The 22,005-nt window shown below is 38.0% G+C and overlaps 1 protein-coding gene across 1 annotated transcript; it reads right to left on the reverse strand.

The window, feature by feature from the left end:
- Window positions 1-1,677: 1,677 nt before the first annotated feature.
- Window positions 1,678-19,139, reverse strand: LOC139867290 (low affinity sulfate transporter 3-like). Its single transcript, XM_071855641.1, has 12 exons — window positions 18,508-19,139; window positions 18,370-18,418; window positions 18,041-18,248; window positions 17,478-17,652; window positions 17,161-17,226; window positions 16,809-17,039; window positions 16,372-16,498; window positions 15,991-16,277; window positions 2,956-3,149; window positions 2,791-2,870; window positions 2,637-2,713; window positions 1,678-2,052 (listed from the first exon to the last, which is right to left on the reverse strand). The coding sequence occupies exons 1-12, from the start codon at window positions 18,859-18,861 to the stop codon at window positions 1,900-1,902; spliced, it is 2,001 nt and encodes a 666-aa protein (XP_071711742.1). The 5' UTR covers window positions 18,862-19,139; the 3' UTR covers window positions 1,678-1,899.
- Window positions 19,140-22,005: the final 2,866 nt, after the last annotated feature.

Here is a 22,005-nt window from a genome sequence, read left to right on the forward strand (position 1 = left end):
TATGTTTATAAAGTTATGTTTATGTGTACGTGTATATACAGTATATACTCAGATAATTCAGTTAAAAACAGGTTAAACATAATTTATTTATTCAACACTAAATGAATACATAAGGTTAGAATAGTAATTTTATGTCATTCAGAGTTTTCATTCAGAATTGTTATCAAACAGTGAAACTTCATTCAGATGATACTGATTCAGAGCTTCTGAACCATTCAGAACTCTGAATCATTCAGTGCTAAATCATTCAGTTTTATCAAACACGCTCTAACTTTACAAATTGTCGGGCTTATACTTTACACCCTTCAACGATTTTTGGCCCACGTAAGATGTAACTTTAACCTTTGCTGCTGCGATCAAATTACTAACGGCGATCAAATTATTCATAATACAAGTTGCGACGGGGATAAGAAGTTAGAAGCTGCGATCAGAACATTCACATCGAATGTTGGTTTTTTTCTCCTCATTCAATTCATCAGGTTATATCCTTCCGTAATTCAATTGTACTTTTGATTCAAAATTAGTTAAGTTTGTAAATGATAATTATGTTACATCGTTCACAATCATCATGTGCCAAAACAAATAAATAAAAAAGGCAAGTAGAAATTGTCCAATTTCTCCAAGGATCTTTGAATCAATTTATTGTTAAAAAAGAAAATAATGATGAATATGATATTCATACGGTCACCAACAATAAAAAAATTGTAAATATTGAAAAATCTATACATATTGAAAATTAAGAATTTAATGAGGGTAATGTTAATGCACAAAATAATGTTAATGTAAATAATGAAAATACTAATGAAGAATATGATGCTAATGCTAATAACATTGAAAGTCCTATAAAAAATATTCGAGAAAAACTTAAAACATTGCGATGATGAATAACAGTTATAATAGTTTTCATATGAAGTATTGGGATGGTTTGATTTCAGTGATGAAACTTACTTGTAAGCAAAGTGTTTGTTAGAGAATATAAATCAAATTATCCAAAAGATGACACTTCTCCGATTTTTATTATATGCATAAGCTACAAACCGGGTATACTATTGATAGGAAATGGTTAATCTACTCAAACGAGACAGATAAGTTATTTTGTTTCAGTTGTAAGTTATTTATAAGGGGCATAATTTCAGTTAGAGTATTTATTTGCAAGGGGCATAATTTCAAACTCGCCTAGGGCATCGGAAATGCAGGACTGGGCTTACCCACAACCTTCCCTACAACCTTCTTCCTCGTAACTTATGGTCTTACAGTCGTGTAGTACCTAGTGACATGGATATTACACGTCTCTAAGTACAAAGATGTCACTAGTCCATAGTTTGTAATGCTATGTGTCTATATCTCATTATACTTGGTCTATATCTAGTGACTGAACGAAAAACATTTCACATATCTATTCATTTGTAATGCTATGCTATGTGTCAATTCTAAGATGTCACCAGAAACATATATTATATTCCTACACATCTTGACGTCGCTAATCATTACTATGAACAAATTGATGACTCTTTTCGGCATCTATATGGAAACACTAGGACATTAGTGACATCCCGACAGTCGTAGTGTCACTGAACGTTGATCTCAACCGATTGTAAATGTAGTTTTGGGCTAGCAGATAATACTTAACAATATGTTGGAAATTTACAAACAGAACAACGGGCAAATTAAAAGCCATTGCACACAATACATTTTCTTTCGTTAACATTAAAACGTTTTAACAGATAGAAAATACAATGCACCTGGTTCGTAGTCTCAAGGGGTGCTTAAAGATATACCTGCTTCGGGATTATTATTTATTCAATCAAACAGTGAAGCACAAACAACACAAAATAGCATATTATACATACTTGAAGTTCATCGCTACATAAGAAGCCGTGGATACAAGCAATCATATGATCAACAATTGGCGGGAGCATTAAACTTGGAACCAACAAAGGAATCGACAGCTTCAGAAACAGTGAGGAAGATGCAGTCTCTTCCAACTTTATCAACAAACTTTGCTACTTTCAACTTGTGAATCACTTGCCATCTTGGGCTCGCAATAGCTAACTGCAACCAAAAGTCATCTCAATCATACTATACGAGTAAACAAGGGACGAGGTAGCATATTTTGGTTGAGGGAGTAACAAGGGTTTAGTCTGAACATAGAAAACCTTATTCGTTTACCCATATTCTCTTACCTACTTTAATTTGAGAGGGGCAAAGACTTCAAAAACCGTTACAATTACAAAATTTCTTTGTTCCCTTTTACATAATATGAAATTTCTTAAGAGGTAATTGTCTGTTTTAGATCCGCCTCTACAAGTAAAAGTTATCCATCATACAATTGATCAAACCATATGTAGGGGTCTTTAACGTCGGCAAAAGGAGTAGATCGGCAAAGACACCCAAACCCTGTGTTTCCTTTGAAACCCACCCGTAAGAGTCATGTGTGTAAAATGCCGAATACCACAAAGTTTGTCAAGGGCTGTAAATCTTTCCCGAGAGTGGGACTCAAACCTGCGCCCATTTTGGCAAAGGCTTCTACATGGTGGGCCCAAGCTTCTAAGGCAACGGGTATCACTATTAGCTTGGTCTTTTAACGTTATAATATAGATAAAAAGTATTGTTTGGGTGTGGGATTAGAATCTCACTTTGATGCCTCCTGAAAGCAACTTCTTGTTAGTTTCTTCTAGTGCTAGAATTCCGGCATAATCAATGTTTGTCACACCTATAATGGGAGAAACATTAGCGGAACCACAAATTGTGACCCTTTGATCAAAACGCACACGGATTAAGTTCACTTACTAGACATGTCGAGAATTATTCCACTGATAGGTCTTTTAATATCTTCTTTTTCGTTCTCCTCGGTTACCCATTTCAATATCCTAAAATTATGAACCAAATTTTGAATAAAAAAATAGATTCCTTGATCTTTATCATGGACACGTTCGTGTTATATCAAACATATACCTATCTCTGAGGGGATTCGCGTTTGTAAAACAAAGCAAACCAGAATTGAGTCGGATTATTAAAACGCCTGGAACTGCATGAGCGACTGGGTACTGATCAACTTCACAAAATATATCTGTTCCTGGAAGCCTCCCTAATTCTTCTACACGAGGTCGTAGCGCATTAAGAATTATCTTTGCAAATGAAACCGCAACCTGTCATGAAATTGTATGGAATTATCAAATCTGTAAACAACAGTAGCCTTTTGACTTGATAGTAAAAACAATGTTAATTAGTTGTATTAATTATTAACATATATAATTTGCAGATCAAATTGCAAATCTATTAGTTATTGACTTTCACTTGTTTGTATCCGGTGACTTTATCCAACCACATGTACTTATTATGACATGGCGACTTCCACATCACGAAAACGGGTGTCAAGTCAAGGTTAAAAAAGTACTCCCTACTCTTCTCGTATTAATCGTGTCTAGATAAAAAACACACGGTTCAAAAAAAATATCATAAAAATTACTGTACTTTTTGTTTACTTTGCAGTTTTAATCTTAATTTTTTTCTTCTTTAATCCTATCCACATACATGCCATAATAGAACTTGATCTTCTCATTTTTTTTCTATGAAGAATTGAGTTATTAATTTGGGGATCACAAAATAAAATAATGGATAATAAATTAGAGACGAAAGGAGTAACTCACGTTTACAAACACTTTTGGCCCATGAGATCAAGAAACTCAAATTGCACAACTAAAACTACAAAACAAAAGAATTGACCCGAGGTAATTGACCCGAATTGAACTAGCTGCTACAATCTAAACTAGCTGCTCCCGAGGTAATTAAAATTTTAATTATGCACTGTGTGTAGATCTGCTCTTATTCATCAATTACTTTCTCGATCTGAAGTTATCGAAGGTGTAAAGCTTCAATTTTGTTTTAAGATCTGTTCTTATTGATCTATTGCTTGCTCGATCTGAAGATCTGAAGCTATCACAGTTATATAAAAAGCTATATTTTATATATTTGTTTTTGTAAAATTATTGTGTATGTTGTTTCGAACATACACATGATGGGTTTCTGCGATTTGTTTTGGGTTTTAATAGAGAACTCAGGATAGTTTAGCTTCTTCTATGTCGAAGTCGAAAGAATATTCATGTGACAAGTCGAGTGATAGTCGTGTATCATCGTTCCTGATTTTCAACTTCCCGGATACGTGGTCTCGAGTCGATTTTTGGAAAGTGTTCGAGAATTATGGTGCTCTTAACGATGTGTATCTAGCCCGAAAAAAACTGTCGAGTGGCCAACGCTTTGGTTTTGTAAGATTTGAGGGCATTAAGGATGAAGATTGCTTCGCTAATGTTCTTAACACCATTCAAATCAACGGAAGGTGTATTCGAGCTTTTAAAGCTATGGAGAGAAAAAAGGATGCTGCATATCATAGAAGGAAAAATGTGGGCAGGGACCTACTGAAGGATAATGATTTCCCAGCTCCAAATTGGAACCACATTCCACCTAAATCACCAAATTGGGATGGGAAATCTTTCGCGGACACGCTCAAAGGTAAAAACCAAAAAGCCAATGATCTACGGGTTCCCGTAAACAATCTTATTGAAATAAAGGTAGGTGGTAAATGTTTCGAGTTTAACCTTCCCGAATCGGTAAGCAATCACAACCTTGTGTTTAGCTATAACAATGAACGATTTTATTGGTCTCTAGTCGAAGTAAATAACAAGCCGTTTGTTGTCGTCGACGATATGAAAAATGAGGATGTCGAGGCTGTTTTTGACTACAAGGGTATCCCAGAACAATCTTTTGGCGCTGCGGATTCACTTGGTGCTTCCGATCATAATAAGTGTCGTTCGGATAATGTCGAGAATTGTAGTACCCCTGACTATGAATTGTCTAATTCGACTGGGGAAAAAGAAACCTGTAATGAAGGGAAAAATAAGAAGTTACCTACTCGATCGATGGACCAATATTCGCCAATAGATATTGAAGATATTGAAGAAGGTGAGATTATTCAGCCTAAGGCTCATGGTGTTAATGTATCGGTAGAGGAAAATTCCGAGTTTCTTGGCTCAAATTTTGACGCAGAGGTTAATGTCGATCGATCAAATTTCTTGTCTGATTCCGATTATAAGTATATGGACCATTGTTCTGTTCCGATAGCTGGTTCTCCGGCAACGTTTTCTGATCCGGTAATTGCCTCTGATGTGGTTTCGAGGATGGAGGAAACTCAAGGGTCTAGTGACATTATGTAAGACCCAAATATTTATTGTACATAATGTATTTAAGGTATACTATGTGTGTATGGAGTGTGCACAACATGTAGGTGTTGCTTGCTCGACCGTCGAAGGAAAACTGGACGTTGTTTGAGGTACAAGGTGTGTACGTACCTTTTCAACCCCAAATAAAGTTTGTGTTGATGTTTCAAAGCCTTACCATTGGAAAGAAAATCTTATTACGTTTCCAACGATATTTGATTCATCGAAAACGGAGCTACGGACAAAAAGTTATGGCCAAAACAAGTTTCTGAAATCTGACCTGCAGAGTGGAGCGGCGCTCCACATTGTGGCGCGGCGCGCCGAATGGGTCAGAAGCAATTTTCAGCCTTTTTAAAGGCTTTAAATGAAGGGTACTTTGGTCTTTTCACTTGGGGTCGGTTTAGGGTCATCAAAACTGATCCTTTGATCAGTTTGGATCAAATTCTCACCAACCAAAACACTCTCAACCATTTTTAGAGAGAGAGTAAGGGTTTAGAGAGAGAGGGCTTAATTTGGGGAAGAAGGAGTCGATTTCTCACCAAAGCTCGGGTTCTAAAGTTGTTCCTTTCGTTCTTGGCTACGCGGTGATAGTATTGGTAAGCTCAAAATCCGAGTTTCAATTATTTGATTTGATATTCAAGTTAGGGTTTGAGTAAATTTGTTGTGAAACCCTTTTAGGTGATGAAATGGGTTTAGTGATGCTAGTAATCGGGTTTGTTGTTAATTGTTGGTGGGTTTCGGGTTGGTGAACTATTTGGCCATGTTTAGAACTTGAAATTTAGTTTAATCACTTAAGTTAGTGATTATGGAAGTATTGGAACCCATTTAGGGTTATTTGGTTGACTAACTTTGACTTTGGGTCAAATTAGGGTTTCGTGGTGATTATGACCCAATTGGCGATTTAATGAAGTTTATAAACTTAAAATGGATTAAGTTGAAGTATAAAACCGAGTTAAATGTGTTTTGGTGTCAAAACTTGCAAAGAACGAGATTTTGACCTTTATGGGTCAAAATTAGGGTTTAAGTGTCAAAATGGGTATGACACGTGTTTAACACTTGAGTTCGGGTTTAATTGGCATATTAGGACCATTCTCACTTGTGTTAGTGACTATTGGTTAGTTTGGGCACGGTTTGTGCTTGGAAGTGCATTTGGGTCGAAATTGCACTTAGTGACGAATTGGGTTGATTGGTAAATCCACTCTAAGTGTATTATTGTAATTGTGGTAATGGAATAGGTACTTTCCATTGGCGAGTTGCGGATTACTTGGAAGCATTCTTCAAGACTTCAAAGTGAGTGGAATATCTATATATGTATGTATATGATTTATGTGCCCGTGGAAATGGTGTCACATAGCCGTTTGGTGACCATAGTTGTGAGATATAGACATTTTGTCCACATTGATAGTTGCCCGTAGTAATGATGTCACATAGCCGTTTTTGTGACCGTAGTGGTGGGACATAGCCGTTCTTGTCCATAATGATTATTGTGAGTGGAATATCTATATATGTATGTATATGATTTATGTGCCCGTGGAAATGGTGTCACATAGCCGTTTGGTGACCATAGTTGTGAGATATAGACGTTTTGTCCACATTGATAGTTGCCCGTAGTAATGATGTCACATAGCCGTTTTTGTGACCGTAGTGGTGGGACATAGCCGTTCTTGTCCATAATGATTATTGTGAGTGGAATATGTATATATGTATGTATATGATTTATGTACCGTGTTGATGGTGTCACATAGCCGTTTTGTGACCAAGGTTGTGGGACTTAGCCGTATTAGTCCATGTTTTGTACTAAGGCACATAGCCGTGTTTGTGCATTTAGTGGCAAGTAATAGCCGTGTTTTACTCCCACGTTGTTATTTGAGTTACCCGTACACATAGCCGTGTTGGTGTACGAAAGCGTGAGTAATAGCCGTGTTCTACTCACATTGAGCAAGTGATGCCATAGCCGTTTTTGGAACACTTGAGGGGTGATGCCATAGCCGTTTTTGGAACACCTCGGGGGGTTAGCATGCCATAGCCGTTTTTGGAAGCTAACGAATGTTATGAACATCGATGACTTGATTCGCGAAGTCGTTCCCCTAGCGAAGAGATTGGTTAACCATGAATTGTAGTTGTTGATGCTAGCATTTAATTTGATTTATTATTTATATTTATTTATGCTAATGATGTTGCTAGTTGTACGGTTTGACGTTACTAGCTATTGATTGCTTATGAGGTTGCTAGTTATACGATTTGATGATACTAGCGTTTGGTACGATGAGGTAAGTGATTTATGTGTATTTATGTGATGTCGTGGATGCGAGTAGGTAAGTTGTATATGCATGTATATATTTATTCTACTCACTAAGCGTTAGCTTACCCTCTCGTTGTTGACTCTTTTTATAGATTGCATGCGGATTGGTGGCTCGGGTAAGCGCGAGGACTAGAAGACTTGCATAGTTTGCTTTAGAGACTTGCTTTGGATTGTTTAGGATTGGGTAGCGTATCCCCAATCGCCATGCTCGGCTTCGTTTTGTATTAAAAGTCTTATGGTCAAATATTGCATTTTGGTACTCAAGGGGTAATTTGGGTCGATGTGGGACCCGCTTCGTAAATTTGATTTTATTAATTAAACGTGCTAGTTTTTCATATATGAAGTCATGGTTAAAAGCGTTTTAGCTAAATGTGTCGGGAACTAGTCAAACATTTTCATTAAATTGACTTCCGGGGACAGCGGGCTGTCCAGGTGATTTGGCGCGCCGCGCGGCCACCTGGCGCGCCGCGCAGATGGCCTGCACCAGAATTTTTTTTTTTTGTTTGAAATTTCGTCGTGTTTGGTCGGTTACGGTTTGGGTTGTTACAAGTGGTATCAGAGCATGGTCTAAGGGATTTAGGTGACTTGAGATAGGTGCCTAGACTTAGACTTTGTGTGTGCTTACTTTGTTGCGGGACTTGTAGGATTACGGGTCAGGAATAGGTTTAGTTAGTGCCTTGTTATAGGTTGACTAACGTTTGTATTAGTAATGCGGATATTATTAATATGTTATTTGTGTTGTGAAAATAATTCTCGCGTATGTTTGTATCGCGTAGAATCTTGATGTGTTTGTTTATGTGATCGAGCGAGACGGTCGTTGTACTAACAAGTCGATGCGGCGTGCGTGCGTAATAAGAACTTGCAAACCTTATTACGGGTGCAAATCGCGTCTAACGAGTGATGTACGACGAGTGTTTAGCAAGATGGGACGGGTTGTGCGTGCGATTTTATACGTTCGTGATCTAATCGTTTTGCATTTTGAGATTGACGACGCGAAACGAGATCGAGGCGAATAACGTGGAGTTTAACGCTAGAGTTGCGGCCGCCGTTGCGGAGCAAATGAGAGCGTTTCGAGAAGAAATGGATAGGAAGTATTCCAAACTTCAAAGTAGTGGCGAAATGAAGCGTTATCTTAAGAGCTTCATGAGGACTAAACCACCGATGTACGACGGGAAACCGGATCCATTGGTAAGCACAACTTGGATTTCGGATGTCGAAGGGCGTTTTCGCACGATTGATTGCCCTCCCGAGAAGAAGACGAGGCTCGCAACTAGTTTGTTGCGGGGTAGGGCAAGGGATTGGTTGGATGGTAAGATTGATCTTGTTGGTGGTGAAATGTTTATGGTCTTATCGTGGGACGAGTTTAAGGAGGAATTCTTCGAGGAGTTCCGGACTTCGGCCGATTTGTGGGAATTGCGTAATGAGTTGCGAAACTTGCGACAAGGATCTATGGATTTGAGTACTCTCAAGACGACCTTTATGGCGAAGGCTCGTTTTTGTCCGGGGTATTTGGGAAGTGATCGTTTGTTAATGGGGGATTTCTATTGGACTTTGAATGACGACTTGAAAAGTAAAATTAGTCGTGGTCAAGCGAAATCGTTTTCGGAATTATTCGACTTGGCTAGGGGTTTCGAGTCGCATACACGATCGAAGAAGGGTGAACCTTCAAGGGAGATAAGGGTTGTTTCTTATGGTGCTCCGAGTAAGAGGACTAAGGGTCCGAGCGTGAGCACGGGTGGTACACGGACGGGTATATCGGATTCTAGTGCGCCTAGGTGTTACAATTGTGGCGTGAGGGGTCACAAATATTGGGAATGTTCGGTACCAAAGGGTGGTAGTATGGTGTGCATTAATTGCCAAAAAGAAGGACATCGTAAGTCGGAAAGTCCCAAGTTAGCGGGGACGGGTGCGGCGAGGAGACGTTAAGGCACGTTTCATTTTAATAAATATGTCTTTTGATTGATTATCGAGTGCCGTTTGGAAGTGAGTTGTTAAATGCCTTGGTTTGTGCATATTGTTGTTATGGGTGACGTTCCTAATGGAAGTACCCTATGGTGACGTTTTAATTGATTGGTGAAGGGCGTAAGACTTGGCGCAACCAAGCATTCCTTATTGTTTGGGAAATGTTTCTACCAAGCCACGGAAATGGTTTTGGTGTCCGATTGTTAAGCGCGTGTTCGCTTTTATGTTGAAGTGATGAACCATGAGGTTCGCCGGGTGATTGGAACCCTTGAGATCGAGTGTTTGAAATCTCGATGTATGTCGGTAATGGAGTCATTATGACGCGACATTAGGTGCCTCTTTTATACCTACTAGCGTGGTGTTCGACTCCGACTAGGTTATGGTTGTGGTTGCATTGTACTTAGGGTACCGGAGTAAAACCCTTAGATACATGAGTGACTAGGTGGAATTTGACAAACTAATGAAATTGGATGATTGCGAGGGTATAGTTTGGGTATTTGTGGTACACTTTTCGTTCGAAGTGTTTAAGGATTGGTCAAGTCCTTCGTGTGCTCAAGGTTTGGAGCAAGGTATGGTAACGGGTCGTGTGAACCCAATTGTTTGTAAAGTCTACCTTTGGTAGCATTGTACGGTTGTACGAGTTGTGGATATGGAACATAGTTCCAAGTGAGGGAGTGGCACTCCCGCACGAGGAGGTTTTAGTGTGAGATTTCGGATGATGCTTTTGTTAGATCCGGAAATTTGGTCGAGACCTAGTTTTGGTCAATTGGTGGTAGAGTACAATTTTTGGCTCATTGGTACTTATGATATTGGATTTGTAAATTACCACCGAGGTGGTAAGTTTGGTGAATCTCGTCGAGAGATAATGGACGTGTTTTGGCGAGCAAGGTGAAATCCCTCGGTTAAGGGATGTGCGTATCAGATTCTCTTCTAGAGAAATATTGTTTTGTGCCTATGTTTGATATAGGTGGTTCTTGCTCGATAGTGTGGACGGTTAGCGGTATCCGTTAGGGTTCACTATAGTGTAGCGGAGCGCGATGTTGCACTACTCGTAGTGTGAGGTATTGTTATAGTGGTGAAGCATGACTTTCGGGGTCCGCTGACTTCATCATGAGGTATTGTTATATCGGTGAAGCATGACTTTCGGGTCCGCTGACTTCATCCGGTGTTGAGTGATCTATCAGTTGTTTTATACTCCTATGGTGGGATCGTGAGGACCGTATTGTGTGATTACTGATGCGATAGCCGTATTTCGCTCACATGTCGTTACGGGCGTGACAATGGTCGATTTTGTACGCCTAGGGTTTTAAGTTGTTATAGTCGATTGGACGCTAGCGGTTCTAGTCGTTCGCTTATGATGTTACGGTAGTTGCGTATTGGTTGTATTATGCGCTACAAGGGATGTTTAGTGATTGGTGTTATCCGTAAGGATTCGTTTGGTTCGGTCTTCATCGTTTCGGGTTGTTGACCTTAGGTTGAGACTTGGTTGCTTTAGCACGGTACTTGGTAATGGTACGCTAGAGGAGTGATATCTCGGTTAGAGATGGGATGAGTTTCCCGATGCGAGGGAATGAGTATGGTTTTAGTGCTCGGATTGTGGATTTGAGAAAAATCGTGGATGACGATTTAGTTGTGGAAGGCGATTCGTCGGGAAGAATTGCTTAGGAAAGTCGGTTTGGGACTTATGTTGAGGACCGTGGAGTGTGGTCCGTTTGGTTAAGTGACGAGGATCACGAGGACGTGATCGATTCTAAGTGGGGGAGAGTTGTAAGACCCAAATATTTATTGTACATAATGTATTTAAGGTATACTATGTGTGTATGGAGTGTGCACAACATGTAGGTGTTGCTTGCTCGACCGTCGAAGGAAAACTGGACGTTGTTTGAGGTACAAGGTGTGTACGTACCTTTTCAACCCCAAATAAAGTTTGTGTTGATGTTTCAAAGCCTTACCATTGGAAAGAAAATCTTATTACGTTTCCAACGATATTTGATTCATCGAAAACGGAGCTACGGACAAAAAGTTATGGCCAAAACAAGTTTCTGAAATCTGACCTGCAGAGTGGAGCGGCGCTCCACATTGTGGCGCGGCGCGCCGAATGGGTCAGAAGCAATTTTCAGCCTTTTTAAAAGCTTTAAATGAAGGGTACTTTGGTCTTTTCACTTGGGGTCGGTTTAGGGTCATCAAAACTGATCCTTTGATCAGTTTGGATCAAATTCTCACCAACCAAAACACTCTCAACCATTTTTAGAGAGAGAGTAAGGGTTTAGAGAGAGAGGGCTTAATTTGGGGAAGAAGGAGTCGATTTCTCACCAAAGCTCGGGTTCTAAAGTTGTTCCTTTCGTTCTTGGCTACGCGGTGATAGTATTGGTAAGCTCAAAATCCGAGTTTCAATTATTTGATTTGATATTCAAGTTAGGGTTTGAGTAAATTTGTTGTGAAACCCTTTTAGGTGATGAAATGGGTTTAGTGATGCTAGTAATCGGGTTTGTTGTTAATTGTTGGTGGGTTTCGGGTTGGTGAACTATTTGGCCATGTTTAGAACTTGAAATTTAGTTTAATCACTTAAGTTAGTGATTATGGAAGTATTGGAACCCATTTAGGGTTATTTGGTTGACTAACTTTGACTTTGGGTCAAATTAGGGTTTCGTGGTGATTATGACCCAATTGGCGATTTAATGAAGTTTATAAACTTAAAATGGATTAAGTTGAAGTATAAAACCGAGTTAAATGTGTTTTGGTGTCAAAACTTGCAAAGAACGAGATTTTGACCTTTATGGGTCAAAATTAGGGTTTAAGTGTCAAAATGGGTATGACACGTGTTTAACACTTGAGTTCGGGTTTAATTGGCATATTAGGACCATTCTCACTTGTGTTAGTGACTATTGGTTAGTTTGGGCACGGTTTGTGCTTGGAAGTGCATTTGGGTCGAAATTGCACTTAGTGACGAATTGGGTTGATTGGTAAATCCACTCTAAGTGTATTATTGTAATTGTGGTAATGGAATAGGTACTTTCCATTGGCGAGTTGCGGATTACTTGGAAGCATTCTTCAAGACTTCAAAGTGAGTGGAATATCTATATATGTATGTATATGATTTATGTGCCCGTGGAAATGGTGTCACATAGCCGTTTGGTGACCATAGTTGTGAGATATAGACGTTTTGTCCACATTGATAGTTGCCCGTAGTAATGATGTCACATAGCCGTTTTTGTGACCGTAGTGGTGGGACATAGCCGTTCTTGTCCATAATGATTATTGTGAGTGGAATATCTATATATGTATGTATATGATTTATGTGCCCGTGGAAATGGTGTCACATAGCCGTTTGGTGACCATAGTTGTGAGATATAGACGTTTTGTCCACATTGATAGTTGCCCGTAGTAATGATGTCACATAGCCGTTTTTGTGACCGTAGTGGTGGGACATAGCCGTTCTTGTCCATAATGATTATTGTGAGTGGAATATGTATATATGTATGTATATGATTTATGTACCGTGTTGATGGTGTCACATAGCCGTTTTGTGACCAAGGTTGTGGGACTTAGCCGTATTAGTCCATGTTTTGTACTAAGGCACATAGCCGTGTTTGTGCATTTAGTGGCAAGTAATAGCCGTGTTTTACTCCCACGTTGTTATTTGAGTTACCCGTACACATAGCCGTGTTGGTGTACGAAAGCGTGAGTAATAGCCGTGTTCTACTCACATTGAGCAAGTGATGCCATAGCCGTTTTTGGAACACTTGAGGGGTGATGCCATAGCCGTTTTTGGAACACCTCGGGGGGTTAGCATGCCATAGCCGTTTTTGGAAGCTAACGAATGTTATGAACATCGATGACTTGATTCGCGAAGTCGTTCCCCTAGCGAAGAGATTGGTTAACCATGAATTGTAGTTGTTGATGCTAGCATTTAATTTGATTTATTATTTATATTTATTTATGCTAATGATGTTGCTAGTTGTACGGTTTGACGTTACTAGCTATTGATTGCTTATGAGGTTGCTAGTTATACGATTTGATGATACTAGCGTTTGGTACGATGAGGTAAGTGATTTATGTGTATTTATGTGATGTCGTGGATGCGAGTAGGTAAGTTGTATATGCATGTATATATTTATTCTACTCACTAAGCGTTAGCTTACCCTCTCGTTGTTGACTCTTTTTATAGATTGCATGCGGATTGGTGGCTCGGGTAAGCGCGAGGACTAGAAGACTTGCATAGTTTGCTTTAGAGACTTGCTTTGGATTGTTTAGGATTGGGTAGCGTATCCCCAATCGCCATGCTCGGCTTCGTTTTGTATTAAAAGTCTTATGGTCAAATATTGCATTTTGGTACTCAAGGGGTAATTTGGGTCGATGTGGGACCCGCTTCGTAAATTTGATTTTATTAATTAAACGTGCTAGTTTTTCATATATGAAGTCATGGTTAAAAGCGTTTTAGCTAAATGTGTCGGGAACTAGTCAAACATTTTCATTAAATTGACTTCCGGGGACAGCGGGCTGTCCAGGTGATTTGGCGCGCCGCGCGGCCACCTGGCGCGCCGCGCAGATGGCCTGCACCAGAAATTTTTTTTTTTTGTTTGAAATTTCGTCGTGTTTGGTCGGTTACGGTTTGGGTTGTTACACATTAACTCCAGCATTAATTTCGCGAATTCCAAAAGTGACAATATCGATTTCGAGAAAAAAGCTGTAACGACTGCTGGTGATGCAGGTTTCGAGGAAAAGAACAGCACGCATGTTGGTATTGAGGAAAAGAACTGCACGCGTGACCTTAATTCCCCAGGAAGTTGTTTTCAAAATCAGATTGGGCCAGAACATACTATTGGGCCAGACCACCCTTGTGAAAATAAAATGGACAATGTTGTTGCAAATGGGCTGGGCTTGGGTTCAAATGACCGTGACGTAAGTGACCCTAACCCAAACGGAAGTGAGTATGTTGACTTGCAAGACGTGTCCTCTTGTTCAATATACACCGCGGTAGCTCGTTTTCGTGTAAAAAGAAAAAAAGCTCATCCTTTGATTAAAAGTCACTTTATTAAACATGTGTGGGGTGGAAAAAATATGAAGCGTAACCGGCGCCGTGATAATTTTCGATGGCATGAGAGATACTTTATCGAGAATGTGATGAATGATTCGGAAGAGAATATTGACTGTTGCTCATGTTGCTCTTCATGTGCGTCATCGGACTCGGAAACATAATTTATTTTAGTCTCGTGTCGTGTTGCATCTAATATCCTCGTGTTTGTGAGTCCATTATAGTTTCGTGTTTACGGGTGTGTGTTCGTTTTTATTGTGCGGTTGTGGGTTATCTCGTGTTATGTCTAGCTCCTTGCTAGTTCTTATCTCGTGTGCATTTTATATTTTAATAAAACTTGCATTTCAAAAAAAAAAAAAAAAATACTACGTATATAATAGAATAGAATAAAATGAAGTTGAAAAGAAAGTATAAAGTTATTTGGTTTTTAATTGGAAAAGGACTAGGGCCATACTCCACTATAATCAATGGATTAGAAAACAGAACTGTTGATTGTGGTCTTGTGGACCCAGGTCAAATTTGATACTATGCAGTGGTCAACTATTTGTTCCCATGATAAATGGGTCCAATAATAGGATAACAACATTTCATGTATGATGATCATGGAGCAACACAAGTTTCAGTGTTCATGTTCTGTATGAATTGGCTATCACAATCATAAGGGCATGACCCAACACTTTCTACAATAATTCATCTGTACCACCATTCATTGGAGAAAATAATTCAAATAAAAAATAAACTTTCCAATTGTTTGAGTTGGGACCATTTCTTGAATTTGACAGTTTGACATTGATTGCATTTGGAAATAAAGAAATATTTTCAAACTTATTTGCCGGTACTCCTTCGTTTATACATCAATTCACATGACGCATCCCTATCATTTTTTTTGGCTTGGGTCATCCTTTGATTTTACAAAGTTGCCTTGGTGGTCACTCCGCTTATTATTCGTTGAAATTTTCCGATAAGTGTCAATTAATACGTGATGTCGTACACGTGCACTTATCGGACTTTTTAACAAAAAATACACGAAGGGACCACCAAGGCAACATTTGTAAAATCAAGGGATATTGGTGCCAAAAGCAATGACACTATGCGGCATGCGAATTGACGTATAAAGGAAGGACCACCACCGGCCTTGTCCAAACATTTTAAAACCTCTCTTAGGTATCATGCAATTTAGGTAGAGTTTCTTATAAATTTAATTTAAAGAATTTTTCTGTACTTACCTATCATAAAATTGAAATTATGCATTATATATGTGTAAAATACTACTCCTTCCCTTCCAGTTTAATTAGTCTAGTTTTCCTTTTATACCCTTACTTTATGCATGTAAAACAAAAATATAGGTAAAAAGTTAAGCGTAAAACTGTAAATTATGACTTTTCTTAAACTCACTATCAAATTGGGACATATGGAGTAGCTTATATGGGTATTACCATGTTGTTGTTCTTCTATAAATAGACATAACAAGTGCTTACCGCTATCATAAGGCCCATCTCGACAGAAGCAAATAACACACCAAAAAAAGCTCCGGCACAAGCCAAGAAGTCCAATTTGTCGACTTTCCAAATATGGTAAGCTTCCGTATAGTTAATCAACCCAGGAAGCGCAGATAATATTATGGACGATAATATAGCAATCGGAGTGTAGTACAATAGCCCCGTTAAAAGTTGTAGCATTACAAGCACCGTTATAGCCATCACTACATTAGATACCGCAGTTTGACAGCCAGCATAGAAATTTACAGCAGTTCGTGAAAACGAACCTAAACAAATCAACCCAAGCATTACTTAGTTAACGTACGTATTTCATATATAGTTTTTAGCTTTTGAATCAGTTTATCAACTAATAAAAATGACCTGTTGCAACATAACAAGACGACATAGATCCACAAATATTCATGAATCCCATTGCTATCATTTCTTTATTTCCGTCCATATTATATCCTTTTATTGTAGCGAAAGACCTCCCAACTGCAACTGCTTCCTGTGAAAACATAATGACATTAAGAATTAAGAATTAATAATTAATAATTTTAGAATGAAAATATACAACAACAACAACAACAAAACCCAATACCACCGGTGTATGGGGGAGGTGAGATGTAGACAATCCTTCCCCTATCCGAGAATAAAGACAAGTTTTCCTCTACCCAGAGTAAAACTCCCAAAGTAGGAAAAGTCATCCCTCTCTCTATTCGATGGATAAAGAGATTGCTTCCGAGTGTACATCCAGCCAAATGAAAAAAATACAATTTTTAGGTAATATCAAATAAATTTTTTCGAGCTAGGCTGACCGTTAGAGCAATGATGGCACAAACGAGACCGATTTTGACTGATTCTCTAAGGTGTGGACTATTGAACTGCAGTTGGTTAATTGAACTTGGGTTCATTCCTCCTTTAACATGTTTAATTATTTTAACGCCATGTTCGTCAGCTCTCGTTAGGTAAACGATTGCAGTGGATAGAATAACTGATACTAATGGAGCAATAGCTGGTAACCAGAACAACTTTCTGTTTCTTTTTCCCTAAAATTTTGTACAATGTAAATTAATCAAAATTGTAGCAAAATTGAACCAAAGAGTATATATATAACATTTGAGAGAATAAATAAATAAATAAATAAATAAAGCTTAAAATGTTGCTTACTATAAATCTTGTGATTAAGATGAAGATGAGGAATGAACATCCAAGGATAAAATTCTGAGGGTACCACTGTTATTAAATAAGAAATATTTACTATGTGAATATTTAAACCCAAAATTATTTACATAATAAAATGATGATAAAACAAGAAACATAAAGCATTTAATTTTCTATATGTGATCCAGACAATGAGTTATGGGGAATGTGAATAATAATCTACTTAAAACATCTGAAAATAGAAATTGAATATTTAAGTCTAATCTCTAGCAAAAAGACAAAAGAAATGCTAGTAGAAAGTAATTAGGTGAAGTTAAACTTACTGAAGTCTTGAAGGATTTAAAGACAGCAATCAACACAGAGACAACATCAGTTTTTGTGGTGAAATGGCTTATGGCAAGCAAACCTTTAAGTTGTTGGAGACCTATTACAATGGCTGCACCAGCCATGAACCCTACAATAGCCGCTTGCGACAGAAAATCGACAAGAAAACCCAACCTATATATCAACAATAACGTAAATTCATAAACGATAACAGTGTCAGATGCAACCAAATCGACGAGTATCAGTATATCCTCATGCAACAAAAAAATTACTCCGTATGTTTTATTTATTTATTTAATTTAGTATTAGTGTTTTCTGTCTTTGCTTTCGCGATTTCGGCGCTCGGACTGAGAGGTAGTATTAGATGATAGGTTAGGCCCAAGACCAATCTGTGCGCTTTGAGTTTTTTTAGTTTTCTCAATTCCTTTGTAATCTATAAATATGCGATGAAGAATACAATTATACCTGTTGGGTTTTATCGTTTAACAAACAATTCAAAAAGAATAATTTGATTGAAATGAAGATTGAATTCCTTTTAGACGAAAGAAGATAAACATAATACCTAAATAATCCGAAAAGGGCTTGGAATGCACCAGTGAAGAAGGTGACAGTGAAAACAAGCTTAGTGTAGGCTACAGGATCAACAACTGGATTTATAACTTTCGACACCATGGCCGATATTAGCAACGAAACAACAGCCACCGGACCGATGGCTAACTCTCTTGAAGTTCCCATTGTTGTATATATCAAAGGTGGTACAACACTAGTATCTAAAATCATCAAACACATGCATTTTATTTATAAGCAAGAAATTAAAAAAGACCTCATAATTGTAATTGATAGCTATTATTACAATTAGTAATTAAAATGATAATATTTTTACAAACTTACATAGGCCATATTGAGGATTAAGCTGGGCTAGAGCAGCATATCCAATACTCTACACAATTTAAGTCCAATGATTGTTAAATATAAATAGTGCTTATTTATAATTTTTATGTGTTTTTTTTTAGTCAGGAAATGTATAACCTGGGGTATGCATAAGCTTGCAAGGGTTAACCCAGAAAGCAAATCACTCTTGAAAGTTGAAATCTTGTAGTCTTTAGCCCAACTAAATATGGGAAACACAGAACGCAAAAACGCCACAACCCGAGCCAATGGAGGTTGTGACGAACCGAGTTTTTTGTTTTTTTGAAAAAAAATGGTGTTTTTAATCGAGCCAAGAATCTCTTGGCGAAAACCAGGAGGGTCAGGCGAATCAAGGACCCATTTGGTCCGTTCAGTGATTCGCTGACGGTCCTCGGAACTAAGTTGCAACTGATCAACATGAAACACATGTTGATCAGTTGGGGTAGAAACATTAGTTGGCAATGGTGTAGCCATTCTTTTGTTTCTTTGAAGTGTTTGGGGAAACCCAAATGATGATGCTGATGTGAGATTTAGAGCATATTCTGGAACAATAAGAACAGGCAGATTAATTCCAAAGGAATATATATATATGATCACTCAAAATTTAACCAGCTATACACAAAGAGATACCAAAGGACACAACCTACATTTAAGTTAATTTGCTTTCTTTTTTGAGTTTATTCTTTGGACTTGTTACTATTTTATAGTCCCAACTTTGAGACCAGAGGTGAACTTTGTAAGACATGTGTGTGTGTGACTTGTAAGTGGGAATTGGAGGTCATATTTCATCTCAAAAAATAGCTTAGTGGTTGGGATATCTAGAAGAGGTCTCACGTTCAAATATTACATTTTGAGGTGGCTATAATATAAAAAGGTCATAACGGGAACTCAATAACCCGGTTATACTGCATACATCTAAATAAAAAAATACTCGTCCTTCTCGGATAGTCTGAATAGAGAAAACATTTTTAATTTTTTAATTGCGTGTCATATTCTCCCAACTTCAAATCATGAGACATGTAAATTTAACCCGACAATTCTCGTTTTCAAGACTCACACAACATAGAGGTTTTTGAAAAAAAGTCTATGGTTCTAAAGTTGAGACCACTCCAAAGTTCATGTGGGAGATAATCGGTTAATGAGTGTAAATCAAAGTCCCACATTGGAAATTTAAAAGAAATGAATGTACGGGATAAAATGGTCCTACAAATAGCATTAGAGCTACAATAGCAGACGGTGTTAAACGTGCCCGGGAAAGCACGTTAAATGAGATAAACGAGTACTTGGACAATCCAATTAAGATGTGATATGTACAATATGTTGTTGGGCTAAAACGATCATATAGGCATAACAATAAACCCTTCTTTCAATCATTTTTTTGGATCAAAGATTTAGTGTAACTATAAGGTTTAAAATCTAGATGCTAGTAGCCACATATAGTTTATTCACATATAGTTTATTCAAATGGAGTAAATCACCAAAACCACTTTAAGGTTAGTGCTGAAACAGTGGTTCAACTCACTCAGTTAATTTGAGTGCTAGCTTTCCTAAGCAGTAAAAAGTGAATAATGTACCAAATAATGTCTACATACATTGAAGTATTGAACTAACAAATGTGAAGATCTTATTATAGGTCAATTATAGAGCTTTGGTGGATATGTCCCTTTAGAATATGTGTAAAGTGGTGTCCTTTTCATAAAATAATATAAAACATTACAGTATGATTAAAAAAAGGTGGTGTAGAAACTTATATGGCTGGTCTTTTTAGCTTTGGGTTGTGAGGAGTGAGTTAGGACAATGTAGACAGGTTTTGCAGGTTTGCTGCATGTATATATCTCTTGAATTATAATGTTTAATTTTATTTTATTTATTTATTTATATTTTAAATATTTTCAACAATTAATTGAAGCCAGTCGTGTTAATTACTATTGATTCCTATATGCATGATATACGAAAGACACATGGATGGTGCATACATAGAGCATAGGTTTGGGAATATCACCATAAAAAAAATCTTAAGTCAATAAAGACTCACACAAAGAGCATCCAAGAGCAAACAACTTATTATACTTATACCTGATGTCGGTCTAAAAGAAAAGGATTTCTGAGCCTGAATCTTTTATTTTGGAGCTAGAAGATAAGAGATTAGTTATATTGTTTGTCAAGGTAATTAAACATCGTACTACAGAACACATCAGTTTATCGCCATCAAGGGCCTCTGACGTTCAACTTTTGTAACTTAGACAAAAAGAGCACATCCGGATGTCCCACGGATGGCGCCATTTGATCAAGCATAGAATAGAAGTGTTGGGTCCGGTCCATGCTTGACAACAACTAAAGGGGGATTTAAGGGTCAATCGAGTTTAACTCTCCGGTACGATGTACCGTGAATAACCCCTTGCGAGATGAACCCCTTGCGAGATGAGGATCTCGACAGGGTGGTTAAACGTCGACCCACTATCGACGGGCTAACCGGATATTGATGGCTCGGGACGGGTCCTAGGATTTATGTTCGTGGAACGTTACCTGTTGACCGTAAGTGAGTATAGTAATATGCTATGAGTCCGGTAGCACGGGTGAAAGTTGCGCTGTGTGAGAGGCGCAACTATGTCTGCTATGCTTTGATACTAAAAATAGTATATGTGCAAGTCCAGGTGAATCCCTCGTGTGTTGTGACTTGAACCTCTTTTATAGGTTAATCCTTTTTGTCAACTAGTGCCACGTAATTATAAGGTCAGAGGATCGTGGTCTGTCCTAACAGTACTTCTTTGCATGAGGGGCCGACAAAAGTAAAAAGCATTCTGTTGGGCCTGATTCTTGTCTACCACATGCATCTTGCAAGCTACATCGCTTTCTGGCAGACGGTACATCGACCCAGCACTTGCAGGCTTTTATGCTATTGCTCGCTAAAGACTGTTACGTGCGCTGAATCATTGTGGCGCGCCATTTATGCGACATGTGAGGAAACGCAGGAATCGCATGTGTGATGCGCTACACGAGCTAATCGGGTATGCGTATGCCTCTTATTTTAGCATCCTTATACAAAAGATATTTGTTACTAATTAGTAATGACGTTAAGTATAGTAGGGGGAAGCTTCATAAACTTAATCTGTACGTGATCATATCTATCGAATCAATGGCCTTCGGGTTGCCGCTTAGTTGTTTGAATATATATATTCACTTGATAATTTCAATTCTTAATCTTGACTAGAACATATACCCTTGCTGTTCTTAATTTGTTTTTTTAATGTTCAAAGTAAATGGTGCATCTGATGCTAAATAATCGATCACGTACTTAAAAGCTTAAACTATTGGTGTGGGTAGCTGATACTTAATAGACATTATGAAACTAATGGACCATACTCCGTTACTCAGATTCTTTCTCTCTCTGCTTCTCATGTTATACAAAAGTGTTATCTAGAGATCGACTTTGCTTGATTAGTACGGAGTAATTTTTTTAGATATTCTTGTACAACAATTGTCCTTCGGTCCAGAAAGACAACTAATATGTTGCAAAAGAATTAAAACAAAAAATAGTTAAGTTTATGTTGGTAATTTAGTGTAATTGAGGGACTTAATTAGTTTACACTTGGAAATGAGTTTGGAGGTACAAAGTGT

Source organism: Rutidosis leptorrhynchoides, chromosome 9 (assembly GCF_046630445.1).
Source record: "Rutidosis leptorrhynchoides isolate AG116_Rl617_1_P2 chromosome 9, CSIRO_AGI_Rlap_v1, whole genome shotgun sequence".
NCBI classification, from domain to species: Eukaryota; Viridiplantae; Streptophyta; class Magnoliopsida; order Asterales; family Asteraceae; genus Rutidosis; species Rutidosis leptorrhynchoides.